Raw genomic sequence first — 18,495 nt, 5'->3', positions numbered from 1 at the left:
TTTCACGGTGAAATTACCGAATATTCTCAATTATTATCTGAAATTATTTTCATTTAAATGTTAATTTCTCCATGATCATAAGAAATATAACACGTTTTTTCATTATAGTAAACACGTTAGAGCATTCTAACTTTTTCTTTTGGAGCCTTTGACATATCAAGAAGGTTCTATCGCGGAACCAATTAAATGATCATTTGTGGGTTTACATTATTGGAAAGTGAAATAAAGGTGTGAGAAACAAAAGTGAATTTTACCTTTAAAAAAAAAGAAAAAAAAAGCGAATTTTTAACTCTTTAAATTAAAAGAATGGAGTTTTCTTCCCCCCTCCCCCCCAAAAAAAACAACATACCAAAACGACGAGCATTGACCGACAGTGAAAATGGCTAGGATTTGTTGGCATCTTAATTATTAGATTATCAGAGAGAGAAAAAATAGTAAAAAGAATTAGCTCCATTCATTTCCATATTTTTTTAAAGGGAATATAGCGAGATTAGTACAATAAAATGAAAATCGTACTATAATTAATAAATAAGCACCATAATCGAACATATAACTTCTTAATTGACATGCAAGAAGTGCGCTATTATATTACACTATCTTTCTCAATTTATTCCAATCTTTTTATTTTCTTTTCCATTTTATGATTAATTACTTAATTAATTATTAAATTGTATGTATATAATTTAATAATTAGTCAGTTAATATACGAGAAATGATGACTCCGGTTGTTCCATCCACACGTGTCAAATATGGGGCCACACTGCACGTTTGACTGGGGGATTCCCAGAGATTCCACACCAGCCCTTCACAACAATTCCAACCGACTCGACGTTCTCTTTCTTATCCAACGCACTCGATGACTAGATAAATCATCCTTCTTTTTATGCAATAATACAAAAAATCTTAGCAGTAAATTTTCACGATAATGCTGATTATACAAATTTATAAATGGCTAATTACGTAAAAAGACACGACGTTTACTCAAATTCTCAATTCTAGCACGATCTTTTCGAAAATAACATAGAAAGACGCGACCGTTCATTTAATCTCAAATCTAGCACGCCGTTGAATATTTCATCATTTCTAACAGTATTGGTTGACTAAGCAGTAACGGCCTCACATATCGCTATATTATTCAATGAGTGGACTTTACATTTTTTATTTAATAAAAAATTATTCTAATTTTTTTTTAAAAAAAGGAGGGGTAGGGTAAGCTAAAGACAAAGGGAGGAGGGGGGTTGGCGAGACTGTGGTGGTGGCCTCGATGGTGGCCACGGGAGGTGTGGCCGCAATCGATGCCGCCATCGCCGGCCTGCCAGCCCTCCATCCTCCTTAGCTTCAGGCTGACCCTTCCCCTTCTCTTTTTAATTTCTAGCATTATTTTTATTAAATAAAAAATATGGGATCCTCTCATTAGATAATATGGTGACACGTGGTAGTATTAATGTTTAGTCAGTTAATATAATTAAAATTGATGGAATATTTAACGTTGTACTACATTTGATACTAAAATGAAAGGTCGTGCATTTCTATGCTATTTCCGAAAGGTCATGCTAGAATTGAAAAATTGAGCAAAGGTCGTGCCTTTTTACATAGTCAACCCATTTATAAATACATCCGATATAAGGTCCTCTATATGTTTCTAGCAAAAGAAAAAAAGAACGTTCGATCTTATTGATTTCCCGATCGCGTGGTAAGGTCAAAACTCCATCAATTGCTTTCGACATAAGGTCATCTATATGTGTCAAGGGAAAAAAAAAGAAAAAAAAAAGAACGTTCGTCTACATGATTTCCCAATTACGTGGTAAGGTCAAATTATGGCTATGGTAATTTATTGATTTCCCAATCACGTGGTAAGGTCAAAACTCCATCAATTGCTTTTGACAATGCTTCGACCAGGAAGAAGAATATCCAAAGTGATCATGATCTCCATAAAACCTCAAGCGATAGAGACATTTTCTTTTATGATTGAGTTACAGAAAATTTGCCCTCATTTAAATCAATTTATATAGGTATCTTTGCCCTCATTCTGAAAAAATTTATTGGCAAAAAATTAACTGAAACGGACTAAAATTTATAATTACAAAGTTCAATATATTATTAGGCTATTACAATACAAATCTCCGATTATTTTAAATTTAGGTTAAAAATTTAATTATTGCAAATAAAATTTATATTATATATAACAAACTAATTATTTTATGGGTATAAAAAAATAATTATCTGTACTACAGATCATGCAAAAATTTTACTTGAATTAATCTATGTAGGTATTTTTGCCCTCAATATGGAAAATATTATTTGTAAAAAAGTAATTTTCAAATGATAGGTTAACTGTACACTTTATATAAACAAACTAAATTGTAAGTAGAAAATTCAATATATTATTAATATATTGCAATATAAAACTCCTGTGATTTTAATTTTACGTGAAAATTTATTATAGCGAATAAAATTAATATTGTATATAACAAAGTAATATTTATGTGCATAAAATAACAATAAAATTATATGAACTTTAGATCATGTATAGTTTATGAAAATTACTTTATTCAAAATGAAACTATAATTAAATTTGAAAAACGTAATAGGTTCTCATGGGAAAATAAAATTATAATCACATCTAAAGCAAAAAGTCCAATAAATTTCTATAGCAAAATTATCCGTGTAAGGCACGGGTGAAAAAAGACTAGTATATGTATGTGTGGGTATGTATATCTATCTTGCAAAACATACCGTTGGAGGCAGTTAGCAAATGAGTTTCATCCTACCTCTTCCTTCCCTAAACCTAGCCTAACGTAACACTCCGGTGCTTCTATGATGATGACAAAGATGCGACGACGACGACGACGACGACGAAGACGATGATGAGGAGGAGGCAGCCAACAGGTGCTTGCCCCTCGTATTCTGCCTCGTATTGGCCTTCTCCTTCTCTCCTCTGCCTTCGCCTCGTAAATCCTACTCTTTCCCTCTCTTCAAATCAGCGCAATGACGACAGTGCTCTTCTAGGTCTCTTTCTCCGTCTGAATTTTTTTGATAATTATGGAACTGTCAAGCTCAAATTGTACCGCTGAATATCGAATACATGAATAGGCCAATGCCTATACACGGAAAAAGGAAACAAGCTAATCTATGGGATCTAGAATAAACTAAATATGCTATCTATCCCAATTATCCTAAAGTACAAAAACTTGTAACATACAATCTAATCTAAAATATCCCGTAATATTTTTTTTCGTTTTTTCTCCCTGCGTCTTCTGGGGACGAGGAAGAGGCTGATGGCCAGTTGTTGAACTGATCCATGACGAGGAGATGCCAAACTGCACGTAGGGTGAACATTATGTCCTCCTTTATAAGGGCATTGGACAATTACCCAGTTGTTTGATTTTAGGCAAACTGCGGGGCCAGTTGTTGGGATGAATCCGAAGAGTTATTTAGATGTTGCCTCGTTCATTGAGAGGATGGACCAGGAGGGGGGATTCACATAAATACCTATAGTCTCAGTATCCTTAAGCATGGGTAGGCTCTTGGCAGAATCCTTAAGCATGGCCTTGAACCCGATCTGATTACCTTGAATTCCCTAGTCAATGGGCTCTGCACTGAGGGGAAGATTTCGAGGGCTGTCAGGTTAGTCGATGACATGGCAGACAGTGGGCTTCGGCCTAGTTCAGTCACCCACGATGCCATAATCGAGGGTTTGGTGAGGACAGGTAACTGGCCCTTGGGTTGCTTGAAAAGTGGGAAGGCTATGGCCCCTAGGCTCAACATCGTGTTATACAGCAGAGTCATCGATGGTCTCTTCAAGGAAGGGCGAGTAGATAAAGCTTGTGGCTTATATAACAGCATGATGCGTAAAGGCATTCGACTAGGCATTTTCACCTACACTACAACTCTTTGGTTCATGGATTGTGCTTTGCGGGATGGTGGAGAGAGGCTGTTGCTCTATGTATCAAGATGATTGGTAAAGGAGTTCGACTGAATGTGTTGACTTATAACTCATTGTTTCATGGTTTATGCCAACTAAGCCAGTTTGAAGAAGCCCCCTTTGTGGCGTCCGCTTAAGTTACTCGATTTGACTGTTGAGCGGGGTTGCTATCCTAATGTTGTCACTTATAACACGTTGATTCATGGATGTTGTAAGGCGAAAAGAATGGATGAGGCAGAGTCTCTATATGCGAAAATGCTTGAGAAGGGTTTGGTTCCAAATTTTGTGGCATGCCACAGTCTTATAAGCGGTTTCTCTTCCACGGGAAATGTCCATGCAGCAGAAGAGGTTTTCCACAAAATGCGAGATACCGGTCGGGTTCCAAACCTTCAGACCTATGCTGTACTAATGGATGGTTGGAAGTCTTGGCACTACAATTTCACTTCTTCGAGATATGGAAGATCAGAACTTGAGTCTCGATGTTTTGATTTACAACACCCTCATCGATGGCCTGTGTAGAGGGGGGAAACTCGGTTCTGCCATGGAACTTTTCCACTCTTTGAAAAGCAAAGCGGCAATTTTGCTACTGTGGTATGTATATACTATCTGTTCGGTGATTACTCCTCTTGGATTCGATACTTGGCATGAGTAGCTGAAGATCCGTTTAGCTGTAGTGCTAAGTTAATCATTTCAACTTCACACAGTCAGTCGGTGAGTGTATTTACTTAACTTCTAATGATGGAGTTTGAGATTTACGACTGTGTTTATCATTCGTTATGATTTCATTTAAGGCATAATCTTATGGCCGTACAAGTTTCATGCAATATACCTTTCTCAAAGATGTTAATTCCTGAAAATTCAAGCGAGATTTCCATCAGAAATGCTTTATTACCATATGAGGATGGCTGCCATGTGCCCTATGAATGTTAAAGAGCGAGGTCAGAGAGAAAGAACAATTTTCTTTTGGAAGTATGGACTTGTTCAATGGTGGTAAATGGGCAATCAGTTCTATGTATAGTTACATTTGTGGGAATCAAAATTTTTTATTTCATTGGGATGCCTTTCATACGACACCTCTTCGTCGATGAGGAGGCTGCGACCGCCATGGACATCTCCGCCTCAGATCTGAGGGGGAGATCGTGTCAAGGGCGACCTGGAGGTCGTAGTGGCCCTCCTCCTCCGCCCCGATTCGGGTGTCGCGTGTTCCCCCTCCCCTCTAGTGATCAGCTCTCATCCTCTCCAATCGGATATGCGGGTGGGAGTGGTGGCAGTCCCAGCCGCCTCTTTGATGGCGCGGTATGTCTGAAGTGGTTTGGCAGGACCGCTGATAGCTTTCAGCCTGCCCTCGTATGGCCAATGCAACCCCATGGCTGCCCTTCTGCCTCAGCTCCGCCCCCTTCCCGTCCGACCAAACCTCCTCCTTCCAAAGGCTGCGACTTCTAGTCTTCGGATATCCAGCCTCCGCCCCTGTGATAGCATCCACTGTCCATCACTCAACTAGATTAGGCCACTAGACTGCTTGGTTGCCAACCGCCTGCTCAAGCAAACCTTTTGTGGCGTTGTCTTCGACTCTGCCCTTTTTGTTGGATTTTGGATAGGTCTCGACTCCCTGGAGATGATCGCTGGTCTGAACCGATCGAGGCATGACTGCCTTGGTTTGATTATCTCGGCATTGGGCCGTTTAGGGGCTAGGGCCATCGATGTTTGATCTAGGGGTTTGGATCTATGATGGAATCTTGGGCATGGATATTGGCCCCATCCTGATTTTTTATTGGGATCCATGACTTCAAGATGACAAATGATAATTGTATTTGTTTTTCTCTCAAGTGATTATTTCACTTATTTCTCTTTGGTATTTGCTTGGCGGATAAGCCGTTTGATTCCGTTATGTAATATCTGACTAGGCATTTTCCCTTTGTATTCGCTTTTGCGGTAGATTATAATGAATCTACTTTACCTTTTAGCAAAAAAAACAAAAACAAAAATCTATCTAATTGTTTAGTTTTAGCGGACTCCAGAAATCCTGTTTGTGATCCGAGTAAATCGTTTCTGAAAGATAATGCAACGAACTCACTTCTCAAGTCGATTGCATCTCTCTATTTATTTACGATTTGTTATCTTCATGATTCTTCTACTTTGACGTAGAGTGATGGAAAAAGCGGGGAAGGTCATGGACATTGTAGTGTGATGGAAAAAGCAGTCGAGTAACATCTAATTATAATACATGTAAGTGATAAATTGATTGTTACACACTGAATATTCAGTCATAATTAACACCCCAAGAAAAAAGGGTCCTCCATTATTTGAAACGCAAAATCAACGTATCTTCATTCACTTGTTCACATCATAAGTACAACATATTAAACAAGACACCAGGGAATTATTTTAATCCAATCCGATAATGATTCTATTCCAATATTAACTTGCCTTCGAGGTAAACTAATTTCCCGCAAATTGCTCGTTCTATTACTACCCCAAGTCTCATCTCACTAGACAACCTAAACGAATCCTGCACAATTCGTCTAACAAAAGACAGCACATACTCGTGCATGTTTCTCTAGTGTTCGCCGGAGTCTTTTCATCCACCAGCACATAAGATCGACCCCAAGAGTGGAGCCCACGGAAAGTTTGTAGTTAGGCAAGAGCAGCTGTTCTGGTGAGAAAAATCATCGAACATTGACGCAATAACTTCATGGGTTGAGATCTGCATGAGAATCATCTTCATGATCGTTACATTCGAGAGTTCCAACCTCATCAGGAAGGGATGTCCTTTCTAGCTTCCTCCTCAAAAGTTTCTCAAAATCTTCACCCGACAACGACAGGAGTTGGTTCAGAAGCAGTGAGATCCCTAACTCCTTCACATGCTTATACCTTGGCTTAATCCTCTCCTCTAAACTGTACCCGAAATACTGAGGAAACTTCACCAGCTCTGACTTGGGGTAGTCCTCCATCATCAGGAAAAACTCCCACTTAGGGACCAAGTTCTCGGTCAAACTAAAGGTATATAGAACCCCATACCGTGACACCATCGTCTTGACCTCCTCTATGCTGTATCCTTTCTCCAAGAAGAACTCTGTGACGGGCTTCAAGTTTGCCTCGATGCTGAGCCCAAAAGTCTGTGGGGACCTGTGAAGAAGGACTGATACATCAACCCCCATCATGCGGAAATAATTAGCTGTTGGCCTCAGCTTATCCTCCACGTTGTAGCTAATGATGTTTGGGCACCTGGTCAAAATCTTACCAACACTTTCCGGTGAAAGGCCCATCTCATAAAGGAAATCGATTGTGGCCATGATCTTTGACCGACTGTAGGTGAGGAGTGCAGGAAATCGGTAAATTACCTTCGCCCATTTTTTCTTGTCTACACCTAGCTTCTCGAGGTATGTCATTGCTGGTATTAAATTATCTGAGAGGCTGATCCCACACAACTGGGGACGTTTATTGAGGATCACAGGGATATCAGACTTGGGGACCCCAAGGTCGAGGAGGAACTCCACGACGGGCTTGATCTTGCCCTCGACACTGTAGTAGACGAATGCTGGGAATCTCCGCGTGATTCCTTTGATTTGATCAAGGTTCATTCCAACCTCCTCCATGAGATAGATGACATTTGGGCGTAGCTTCCCAGTGGGACCTGCCTTGGACACCAGAGACACAGCCTTCTGCTTCTTGCAGTTAAGAGGTGTCAATTCAGTCGGTGAGACTGGGGCAGGTGGTACTGGATTCTTTCTCACTGGTGGATCTGGGAATTTCTCCACGACATCCACAAGAATGTTCCCGTGCTCCTTGAGGAGAGATTCAAGGTAAGGACTTAAAGCCTCCCTAATCTCAAGCGTTGTGAGCTCCCTTCCTGTTATGCCGAGTTATCACTTTGTCAATAAAAGCAATACTAAATGCAGCAACAAACAAAGTTTCTAATAGAATTTCTTAAAATGGAAAAAAACCATCGCAATGCAGGGTTAATGCCGTCTTGTAAGAGACACAAAAATATCAGCAACATGTTGCAGAGCAAGTTTGGTTTTGAAATCTCAGAAATTTCTAGTTCTGATCTTTGTTTTCATGAAAAACAGAGAAAAGCAAGGCTGACTCACACTTCAGAAGACAGTCTAGACATGTTCTGTATATGTTCTTTCTTTCAGAAACGGAGAAAAAATGCGACAAAGGAAAACTGATAACAGTTCTCTGGGAACAAACAACAGGCAAAATCACTCAGCAAGATTTGTCAAACAGTTCTACTATATTATCATATAAGCAACGGTACATGCTATTGAGTCAGAGAAGGAATGACAAGTGGCAACCGAACCTACTAGGTATCGAGATTTGTGAATGGCATGGAGCCTTGAGACGAGGTGCTCGATGAAAAGGTCGGACTTGTTAATGGTTCTAGCAGCTACTGTGTTGCTAAGCCCTTGTTTCTTCAGGAACAAGGTCAAGACAGCCTTCGCTTCTTCCTTTTCTGCCGCTAACAAGGTTGGAGAGACCACCCGTAAACTTAAAGATCCATCTACCCCAGAATCAGCAGCTACAAAATAAGATCAAGACAAGGATGAGAAGAAATTCAAAATAAATAAAAAAGCTAATGCAGAAAAGTTAGGAGGAAAGTCAAAATTTTTCTTACCATACTTTGCTCGGCAAGAGAAAGATTTTGCTGGCAACAAAAGCTGTGATCTTTTGAAGCACAACCAAATGGATACTTCATGCTTCGAGTCGAACAGAAATGCATTTTGAATCCTGAATATACAATGAGACACAATTTAAAAGCAGCTTGAACTTCTTGGGAGCTTCAGAACATTAAGTATTACGAATCTTGATAGTGGAGACCTGTTGCTCCCAAAGGAGTCATATTACTGATATTACCAGCAAGTTCACTCGTAGATGTTCTCGAATATTAAAGAAGTCATCAGCTCAAACCCAGTACCTACTAATCCCATGAAGTGGCAAAGCCTAAGAATTACGAGAACATGAGAACCCTACTTATGGAATGGAGAACAGAATCAAGCTTCAGCCAGGGCCAGTAGAAGAAGTAAATGTATATACATGCAGCGAAAAACTGGAAACATCTAATCCATGTATGAAAAATCGGTTGCGCTAGAAGGATCCAGAAGCATCACAGATAAGCCAGTTCACTCCCCCGTTTATTCTACGAATCTGACTTATGAATTCCAGTCTTGAACAGCCTATCACTAAATATATTTTTCGAATTTCGAAAGCATCTATTGTCACCCCACCGGTTGATACCGACGCTTGAAACATCGCCAGTGTTCTGTCTACCCAGTATAGACATTTATCGAACCAAGGCAAACACTAGCGCCAAAAATATCCAAATCATCGCCCGTGTAATGTCTACCCAGTTAACACATTTATCGAACCAAGGCGAATACCAACGCATGAAACATGGCCTGTGTTCTGTCTACCCAGTTGTCTTAGTTGCTGTATAAATCTCAGAATCTGAAGCAACATCAATAAGGACTAACCATCTCAAAACTACCGGAGCCCTCGCACTTTTGAGAATGCGCTCATGGGGTTACTCTAAGTTGACCCAAAGAGCTTTGACCTAAGTTTCGGCGGGCTCCGCATTCACAAACCAGATATACAGCGAATGGAGAGAAGGACTGAACTTGGTTGCAGAGAATAGTTCGTACCGCGAGTTGAAAGCTGACCGAAGGAGGGAGAGCTCAGAGGACCGAACCGCGCAGAAGGCTCTCATCTTTCCCGGGGCTCAAGCTGAGTTCTTGGATGCTTCGGAGTGCGGCAGAGTGGTACAAGCAAAAGGGTTGCACAGTCAATGCAGAGTGAGGGAGGAGGGAAGAAGGGGTTTTGGGTTGTGGGGGGTGAGGATGGATATGGTTGTCTTCTCCTTCACCAAATATCGGCCGTTGAGGAAAGACTTTCAGACACAGAGAGAGAGAGAGACAGAGGAGCAAAGGCATTAACAAGAGCATGGCATGTCTATCAAACCGGATTGGCATTGAGCCGGTCGAAACCGGTCAAATCGGGTCAATCTGGTGTCTTCAGGACAACCGATCATTTTTGTTTTATGAATGGGAAACGTCAACCAACCTTATCACTCTGATCATTTTTATCAACGAACTTTTAATGTACTCTTATTATGAATGGAAAGCCGGCTCATTTTTATCAATCTAGTCTTGAGGAGCCCCGTCCCGCTTAAGGCCACCTTCAACCTCCAGAAGCTCCATGTTGAGCCGAGAGTTTTCCTCGGTAATGGTCGGTAGTTGGTTGCCTTGGCGACTATTTAGTAATTGACTTTAATTGGACAATTTGAACTTTAAACTGTATCAGAATCAAAAAATCATTTAAACATTATTAAGATTTTTATTCACTATCAGAATTTCGAATTTATATCTTATAATGAGTTATTTTATTTTAAAATGAAAGTTTGTCCTATTTTAAGCACATATAAAATGCACAATATTCACACGGTCAAAGTTGAAACCGAACCTTGTATTTATTTATTGAATGTCTTTGAAGAGACGGACCTTGTGCGTCCTGATTTGTGAGCAACGGATCTTATACTTGTTTTGGGCCTTTATTTTGTGGCCAAATCTTCCATAGGAGGACAGCCTAAAGGGTGACCAGCCACAATACATGTCCGGTCTGTCCGGTCTAAGCAGACCCGTCTGTCACAGATCATTCCGGTCGGAGACGACGAGACAGAGAAAGAAACGCGGACTGGAGACCCGAGCAGGGGGCGCCCACCGTTAATTAGAGCAGCACTGCACCAATTTATCTCTCAAGCAGCTTTCTTCTCCGAATTTTGACTGGAAGCAGAGCAAGCGAGTAAACAGCAATGCGAGATGGCTCCAGCTGCCCCAGCAGAAGATAACCCAAGTAAGAGTTCTGAGAATTCTAATCCTCCTTGTCTGCAATCATGAAGAAGGAAGGCATAGTCCTGACATATAAGTGCTGGGTTCGTTCAAGAACCGGTGCCTGTAGGATCATTTTTAGAGCTTGAGCAGTCCCCTGATTCATGAACTGGGTTTGGATTCAAAATTGTTAAGAAGGGTCGCTGAATGAATGAGCATCACGTAGATTCATAGCGTGACGAGCTCGAATTTGGGTCATTTTGTCAAGACTTGTTGGACCATTTCTTCTCCCAGGCTTCAACTCCAGTTTTCTATTATTCAAATCCCATATTTTTGCTGAATTCAATGAAATGAAGGCGTTTCTCGAAGAAGAAACTCAAAGCTTGTTCGTGTTTTGCTGGCCTTGTACTGATAGAAGACGAGATATGTGAAAGTAAGTGGAAAATCGAAGACTACAGTAGTGTAGTATGGCATATATAATTTCTCTAGGAACAGAAATTCGGGAAAGTGTCATTTTTTTCTACCGAATTATCTCTGAAATTAAAAGCTTTTCCATTGCCAAGTACTTTGTGCATTTTGGGTTCTAAATCTCCTGCATGTGGAAATTTGGCCTGATTGCGCTTTTCTCTCCCCTGTCGTTAGGTCCTCGGAAGAGAGTAGCTGTTGTGGGTGCTGGTGTCAGGTAAATTCATCAGTTTCTTACCGTGCAGTTTCCCTCTTTTGTTTTGTTTCTGATGGTTGATGAATCTCTAATACGACTTTGTGTTTTGACATTGTATCTTGTTGGATTAAATTAGCCAATTAAAGCTATTTTTCACACTCAATTGGAGGTGCTTGGCAAATCAAGTATCTTCAGACCAGTAGGTCAATGTATTACAGTTATGGCATATAGAAACTGATAGACTTATGGAGCAAGTCCCATCTACAACTTTCCTCTTGGGGTGATGAAAAGAGAGTAGTATCTCATACATAAGACTGCAGTGAATATCAAACTGATAAATTTGATGATTATCTGCAATATCTGTTAGTGGGCTTGCTGCGGCTTACAAGTTGAAGTCACATGGGTTGAGTGTCACTGTGTTTGAAGCTGAAGGAAGGGTTGGAGGCAAGTTAAGGAGTGTCTCACATAATGGTCTTGTTTGGGATGAGGGAGCCAACACAATGGTATAGCTGAGTTCTACTAAGGCCTTATTCTTGATTCCGCAACTTTATTTGGGCAGTGTCTGCAAATTCAGTATTGTGCATTACTCTCAATCAATTCATAGCTCATGTTTCATTCTCAACTTCCATTGCCTGTAGCAGCACGACTGCGGATCCAGTTGTAAAATTCTTTCTGTAATACACCATTGATTTTTCCCTCTAATCTTGTGGTTTCATTTTCTGACCAGTTGTATCTTTCATTTATGAGCAGTACCAGTGTCACAATCATAGTGCATAGACTTTCTAATTTCTGCTTGAATATCAAAGTAGTATGGCACTATTAATTGTATTGTTTTTCTAATACTCTCTTTGGGGCCAATTTGACAATTTCCCTCAGACTGAAAGCGAAGCAGAGGTTCGAAATCTACTCGATGATCTTGCACTTCGCGAAAAGCAGCAATATGTAAGGGTTCTTATGTCTTCTCTGTCGGTCATTATTTTGCCAGAATAGTCGGTCTTTCTTATTTGTGTAAAGGAATATGGAAGGAGTGATCAGTTCAGCAGATAGAAGGTGGTGGTCAGTTTAGCAGCTAAAGTTTCTCTGTAGAATGATATACTGCTGCTTTGAAACTGAAAACTTGTGAAATTTCTTTTATTAAACATAGTGATGGTCTTAATTTTCTTTGAACTTCTTGCAGCCACTTTCACAGAACAAGAGATATATTGTCAGAAATGGAATGCCTGTGATGGTATATCCTTTTTTTCTAAAGCATCTTAATTGTCTGCACTGAAGACGTAGAAATAAAAACTATTTTACTGTTCCTGTTCCAGATACCCACAAATCCAATTGGGCTGATTCAGAGCAGCATCCTTTCTACCCAGTCAAAGGTTGTTCTTTCACCAGACTTGCAAAATTCTTGATTAATAATTATATTAGTTACCCCTCTCTCCTACGGTGAATGTGCCAAGGCCTCACAAGCTACAATTAGTTTGTTGCAGCTAAGGATTCTTCTGGAGCCTTTTCTGTGGGAAGAACAATACTTCCGAAGGATCTCAAGATGCAAATGAGAGGTTCGTTGACCCTCTTATAAATCTTGTTCAATGCTGAAGATCAATCTTAATGTTCTAATTTGTGTTTTTATTGTTCATGAAGCAGTGTAGGTGGGTTCTTTGAGCGGCATTTTGGTAGAGAGGTATCTTTTTTACTCTAAACTACCATCCTGACTTATCAGTAAAATGAAACATTATTCCTTATGGTGATTGATAGATGTAACCCTAGTTATCTCAATTTATCAGTTTTGCATGATTGTTTTAATTGCTTAAGTATGTGGTAGGGAAGGTAAATTGGAAAATCTGACATTTGTCATTTTTTTCCCTGAAAGGTTGTTGATTATCTTATTGACCCGTTTGTAGCGGGCACTAGTGCTGGAGATCCCGAATCTCTCTCTGTAAGTAATTATTCAATTTCTAATCTATTCTTGTCACTCTTGACCAATTTAAGATGTTACTATTTCACGAGTTGTAGTGGAAAGATTCCTCCTTCCTGGAAATTTTTTTGACATCCTGATAAACTAGTAGTGCACTTTCTGCCTCTTCATTTTTAATTTCCAGATATTCATCTTTTTAATGAGTTATGATTGCTTTTTAAACAGATGCGTCATGCTTTTCCTGAATTGTGGAATCTAGAGCAGAGGTATATGTAATTCTATCCTCTCTTGGCGGGGTACATGATGATTGTATTGAAAGGACTTCATGCTCTTCTATGATTTATTATTAGTCTTCATTTTGCTAACTACTAACAAATTTCAATAATAATTTATGGGTTCTATCGAGTTGATAAACTTTTGATTTATCAGATTTGGTTCCATCATAGCTGGAGCATTTCAGTCACAATCATCTGGCAAGAGAGAGAAAATGGGAGACTCAAAGGGCTCGCTAGAAAAACGAAAGCGTCCACGAGGTTCATTTTCTTTTCAAGGTGGAATGCAGGTAATGCATATTCTGATTTCATCATTTTGTGGAGCAAATTTAGCCAGATGTTCTTTTATTACACTTCCAGAAATTGTGCACATTTATCCTTTCTCTCTCTTTTGTTTTAATAAATTCAATGGCCCATTGTTCTACTCACAGACACTTGCCAACACCTTATGTGAAAAGCTTGGGAATGACAACCTTAAATTACAGTCAAAGGTTTTGTCGCTATGCTACAGTCATGATGGTAAACCTTCATCAGAGGATTGGTCACTCGTTTTTGCTTCTGATAAAAAGCATTCCCAGAAGTCATCATTTGATGCCGTGATAATGACGGTTTGTTCTTTGTATTCTTGTTTCAAATTTATTGCTGTTACGTATTTACCTGCACTGCTACGTTACTTTGTTCTTTTTTGGTTTGCTCACTTCTTTTTAGTTTTCGTTATAGGCTCCTTTATCTAGCGTCAAGGAAATAGAGATTACAAAACGGGGAACCTTATTCCCCCTAAACTTTATTCCCGAGGTACATATGTTCAAAGTCGCTTAATGTAACACTATGAACTTTTCTTTACTGTTCCGAGTCGAAACAATTTTCTTCTAGCTTGGTTGAATTGCAGGTAATTTACATGCCATTGTCGGTTATCGTCACTACCTTCAAGAAGGAGAACGTGAAGAGACCGCTGGAGGGTTTTGGAGTTCTTGTTTCTTCTAAGGAGCAGAAGAATGGTTTGAGGACTCTTGGTAAATCTGCCATTTCACGCGTCTTAAAAATATCATATCAATTTCGATATTTCCTTCTTCTGAATTACTTGAAGAAAGTTCAATTCTCTTGCCCAGGTACACTCTTCTCCTCTATGATGTTCCCTGATCGTGCACCCAGTGATCTTTACCTTTACACTACCTTTGTTGGGGGTAGTCGAAACATGGAACTTGCTAAAGCTTCGATGTATGTTTATAGTGGTTTTGTGTCACTGTTTGCATTTTCCTTTTCTCAAATTATTTATAATGATTATCATTGAAATACGGTCAAACTAATTATCCTTTGCTTCTGGTGAACAGAGATGAACTAAAGCAGGTTGTAACATCTGATCTGAGACAATTGCTCAGAGCTGAGGGAGAGCCCACGTTTGTGAAGTAAGTGAACATTTAGTGTATCATAATCATTGATTTAGTGACTAAAATTAGAACATTTTTCTCTCTTATGGTTTTCTGACGTCAATGAATTATGTTTGATTACAGTCATTATTATTGGAGTAAAGCATTCCCACTGTATGGGCACAACTATGAATCGGTGTTGCAAGCAATCAAGAAGATGGAAGAAGAACTTCCTGGTTTCTTCTATGCAGGTAACCTTATCGACTTCTCTATCTACGGAGCTCCTCTCTTACTAACCAGTACAAGTTATCCTCAAGGCTGTTTTGCGGCATATGTTTTATTGGTAAACTGCAGAAAGAAAGGGAAGCTAATGTTTAGTTGTGATGAGGAGCTATTCATTGTTCAATGAATTTGCAAATTTTCATATATTCTTTTCGCATATGTTGCATAAATAAGACTATAAATTTTCCAGGGAACCATAAAGGAGGGCTCTCCGTGGGCAAAGCAATTGCCTCGGGATGTCAAGCAGCTGAGCTTGTGATATCATATTTGAACTCCACTTCAGACGACAGGGGCGTATGACAGGGAAGGAAACCTCATGCTGTGCTCGTTTTTCTGCATCTGAGCATAAATTTTTAAGCAGTTGAGAGATCATGTGAGTACGAAAACAAAGATTTCATGAACAGAAAGTTCGGGAGAAAAACTATATTATGATTTTTTACAATGCAAAGCTTCACATGTTCTGATGATGATGTACTGCTGAGGGCTTCTAGAGAAAAATTGCATGTGACGGGGTATAATACCGGAGATGTGACAGACCAGGTAAAGTGTCCTCATCAACTGCAAAACTCAGTTCGAAGTAATGACCGAAAAGAAATGCCATCTTTAACTTGTATCGTCGAAATCATCTGTAGTAGTATTGCACACGCAACAAAACCGTGTAGGTCATTTCTGATACGTATGATATTTACTAGACGCAAATTCCGAAAAAGAACAAACTTGTACAAATTGAATACCATATGGATATAGTTCAAAATTATTCCTCACGTCGTTCCTTACACATAGAAGCGCCTTCAAAGAGATAATAGAAATCACTACTGGATGGTTTCTGATTCTTATGCATAGTTCATCATGAGCATTAACACAACAGAACTTAATGAAGCATGATTATGAAGACCAGTGAAATAAAAGAGGCCGTGAATCGTGACAAGGCAATTGTTATTAATGCGACTGACAACAATCCTCGAATCTTCATCATACGAGGTTCATTATCTCTTCCCACAGTTTATAACTCAATACATTCTAATTGAATCCTTCTCGTCTCCGAGTGAGCTTTTGCCTTCTCTATCAACGTGCCCCAAAGATACTAAGCTCATCGCTCCTGAGCTTTCTTTATAATTAAAAATGGACTTTCTTTATCAACGTGCCCCAAAAATATTTGAAACATCAAGCATAAAAAGTTAGGAATGTGTCGGGGTCGTGAATTCAGTTCTTGATCACGTACAAGCCATGAGTCTCGAGCTTTCACGAACACTCACGAACAACCTGCAAAAAGGGAGTATCGCGAAGGAGTCTCGATCTCCTTCTCCGATGCTTAAATGAGAGAGTGTATGAGAAAGTAAAGAGAATTTAACTTAGGCTTAGGCACATCAGAAAGGGTATTTATAGGAGTCCCGATATATCGGTATCGGGATATTGCAATCTACATAATATATTTGATTACAAATAACATATAGATTTATCTACTAAATATATCATTAGAGATAATATAAAATCCCACGGAGATATCAATAGAATATTGTTAGATAGCATAGAATATATCGATACATGGATTTCTTGAGTGGGAAGACATTACCAAAACGGAGAAGATCGAGGTGGACCTGACCCGATAAATAGGGCCAATTTTCTAGTCCCTAACATATCCCCCACTCACATGAACTCTAGAGGTCACGGGAGTGGATCAATTCATGACTGTCGTTATCCCGTCGTGGGAGATGTCTTGGCGTGAAGATAGGCTTTGTACTGTTTGTTCAGTTCTGTGAAAAGAAATCCCGTCCTTGGTTATCGGACGTTGTCGCTTCCTCAAAGGAAGACTCTGTTCTTAGTTATCAAACGTTATTGCTTCCACAAAGGAAGGCTTCGCTCTTGGTTATCGAGCGTTGTTTGTCCCTTGGTTATCAAAATATAGTCCTTGGTTACCGGACTTAGCATTTAGTTATCAAGCTTTGCTCCATAGTTGGTTATCGGATGTTATTCATCCCTTGGTAATTGGGATATAGTCCTTAATTATCAGACTCACTAAAGACCCTTGGTTATTGGGTTTGGCCTTTGGTTTGTTGGGCGTAATCATTGATAGGACCATAGCCCCCAAGCGATCATTGTCAGAAGCGTCGCCCCCCAGCGAAAGGAGATGTTCAAGTGCACTACTTCTCTGTCCATAAAGAGTTAGCAAACCATAACACAATCTCACAATTCAAATAAGTATTCATTAATAAAAAAGAGTTAAAAACCATCAGACATTCATCCCAAAATATTCCTAACAAGTAAGAAGGAAAAGACAATAGAAGGTGATAATAGTTTTAACAACTTTAACTAATCATTCCTTGCAAAATACCTTCACACGTGTCCCACTGCCCGCGATCATGAAGGGGTCCTTCGCTTTGGACAAATGACTTCAAGTGTCTTTGTTGGACCAGCTTCTCAATTTCAAATTTGAGAGCATGACAATGCTCATTATCATGTCCATATGCATTGTGAAACCTGCAATATTAATCTAAATTCTTACTTGAGGACTTATGTTTTTTCAGCGGAGGGGGCTTCGCTAGACCAAGTCGCTCCATCTCTTGGAGGATAATCGCCTTAGGTGCATTGAGGGGGGTGTTAGCGTCTCAAATTGGAAGAGTGGTTGCTTTTTACTGGACCTATTGTCATGAGGTTTCTTTCGTTTCTCACCCACGTGCTCCTTCTTCTTCCATATTGAGATGGATTCCTCGACGGTCATGAACTTTTGTGTACGAGCAGAGATGTTAGGAAAGTTGCTTGATGGTGTGATGACCAAGCTCTTCGCGAGATCCTCATTCCTCAAGCCCCTTCGGAAGGCAGCCAGTGCCTTGCACTGCATTAATCCTTCCACCTCAGTTGAAGCCTTGAAAAATCGATCATACCAGTTGCGAATGGATTCCTTATCCCTTTGCTCCATAGAAAACAACTCAACAATGCTCCTCTTCGCCTGTTGCATGCTCGCTAACCTTTATAGGAACAACTCCCTCAGCTGCTTCAAACTTGTTATAGAGCCAGGTTGCAAAGAATGAAACCAATCTGTCGCAGCTCCCAATAAGAGTTCCTGGGGGAGGCATTGCACTTGTTTTGACAATCCCCTACCCAAAAGCTAAGTTGTGCGGTGGCGAACATGGTTCGCCGGGTCTGTCTTCCCATCATACAAAGCAATTTGAGGAGGAGTAAACTTGTGGAGCAATTTAACGAGAAGAATCTTCTTGCAGAGGGGCGACTCATAATCTTCTTCAATAGCGGGAAGGCCCT

The 18,495-nt window shown here is 39.8% G+C and overlaps 2 protein-coding genes across 2 annotated transcripts; one reads left to right on the top strand and one right to left on the bottom strand.

Annotated features, from left to right (window-relative positions):
* Window positions 1-6,184: 6,184 nt before the first annotated feature.
* LOC116215028 (transcription termination factor MTERF5, chloroplastic) lies at window positions 6,185-9,835 on the bottom strand. Its single transcript, XM_031550584.1, has 4 exons — window positions 9,568-9,835; window positions 8,544-8,656; window positions 8,229-8,447; window positions 6,185-7,775 (listed from the first exon to the last, which is right to left on the bottom strand). Exons 1-4 carry the CDS (start codon window positions 9,630-9,632, stop codon window positions 6,616-6,618), a joined length of 1,557 nt encoding a protein of 518 aa, XP_031406444.1. The 5' UTR covers window positions 9,633-9,835; the 3' UTR covers window positions 6,185-6,615.
* A 745-nt stretch (window positions 9,836-10,580) lies between these two features.
* LOC116215638 (protoporphyrinogen oxidase, mitochondrial) lies at window positions 10,581-15,707 on the top strand. Its single transcript, XM_031551427.1, is given in 19 exon segments — window positions 10,581-10,774; window positions 11,392-11,431; window positions 11,778-11,913; window positions 12,287-12,352; window positions 12,588-12,638; window positions 12,721-12,777; window positions 12,889-12,917; window positions 12,919-12,960; window positions 13,043-13,082; window positions 13,272-13,337; window positions 13,542-13,582; window positions 13,746-13,878; window positions 14,020-14,196; window positions 14,309-14,383; window positions 14,478-14,601; window positions 14,698-14,806; window positions 14,920-14,994; window positions 15,100-15,206; window positions 15,428-15,707. Coding segments are annotated over 19 exon segments (1,512 nt in total). The 5' UTR covers window positions 10,581-10,740; the 3' UTR covers window positions 15,538-15,707.
* Window positions 15,708-18,495: the final 2,788 nt, after the last annotated feature.

Source organism: Punica granatum, chromosome 7, assembly GCF_007655135.1.
Source record: "Punica granatum isolate Tunisia-2019 chromosome 7, ASM765513v2, whole genome shotgun sequence".
NCBI classification, from domain to species: Eukaryota; Viridiplantae; Streptophyta; class Magnoliopsida; order Myrtales; family Lythraceae; genus Punica; species Punica granatum.
The sequence above is the reverse complement of the archived record's forward strand: the minus strand, read 5'-3'. Positions and strand labels throughout refer to the sequence as shown.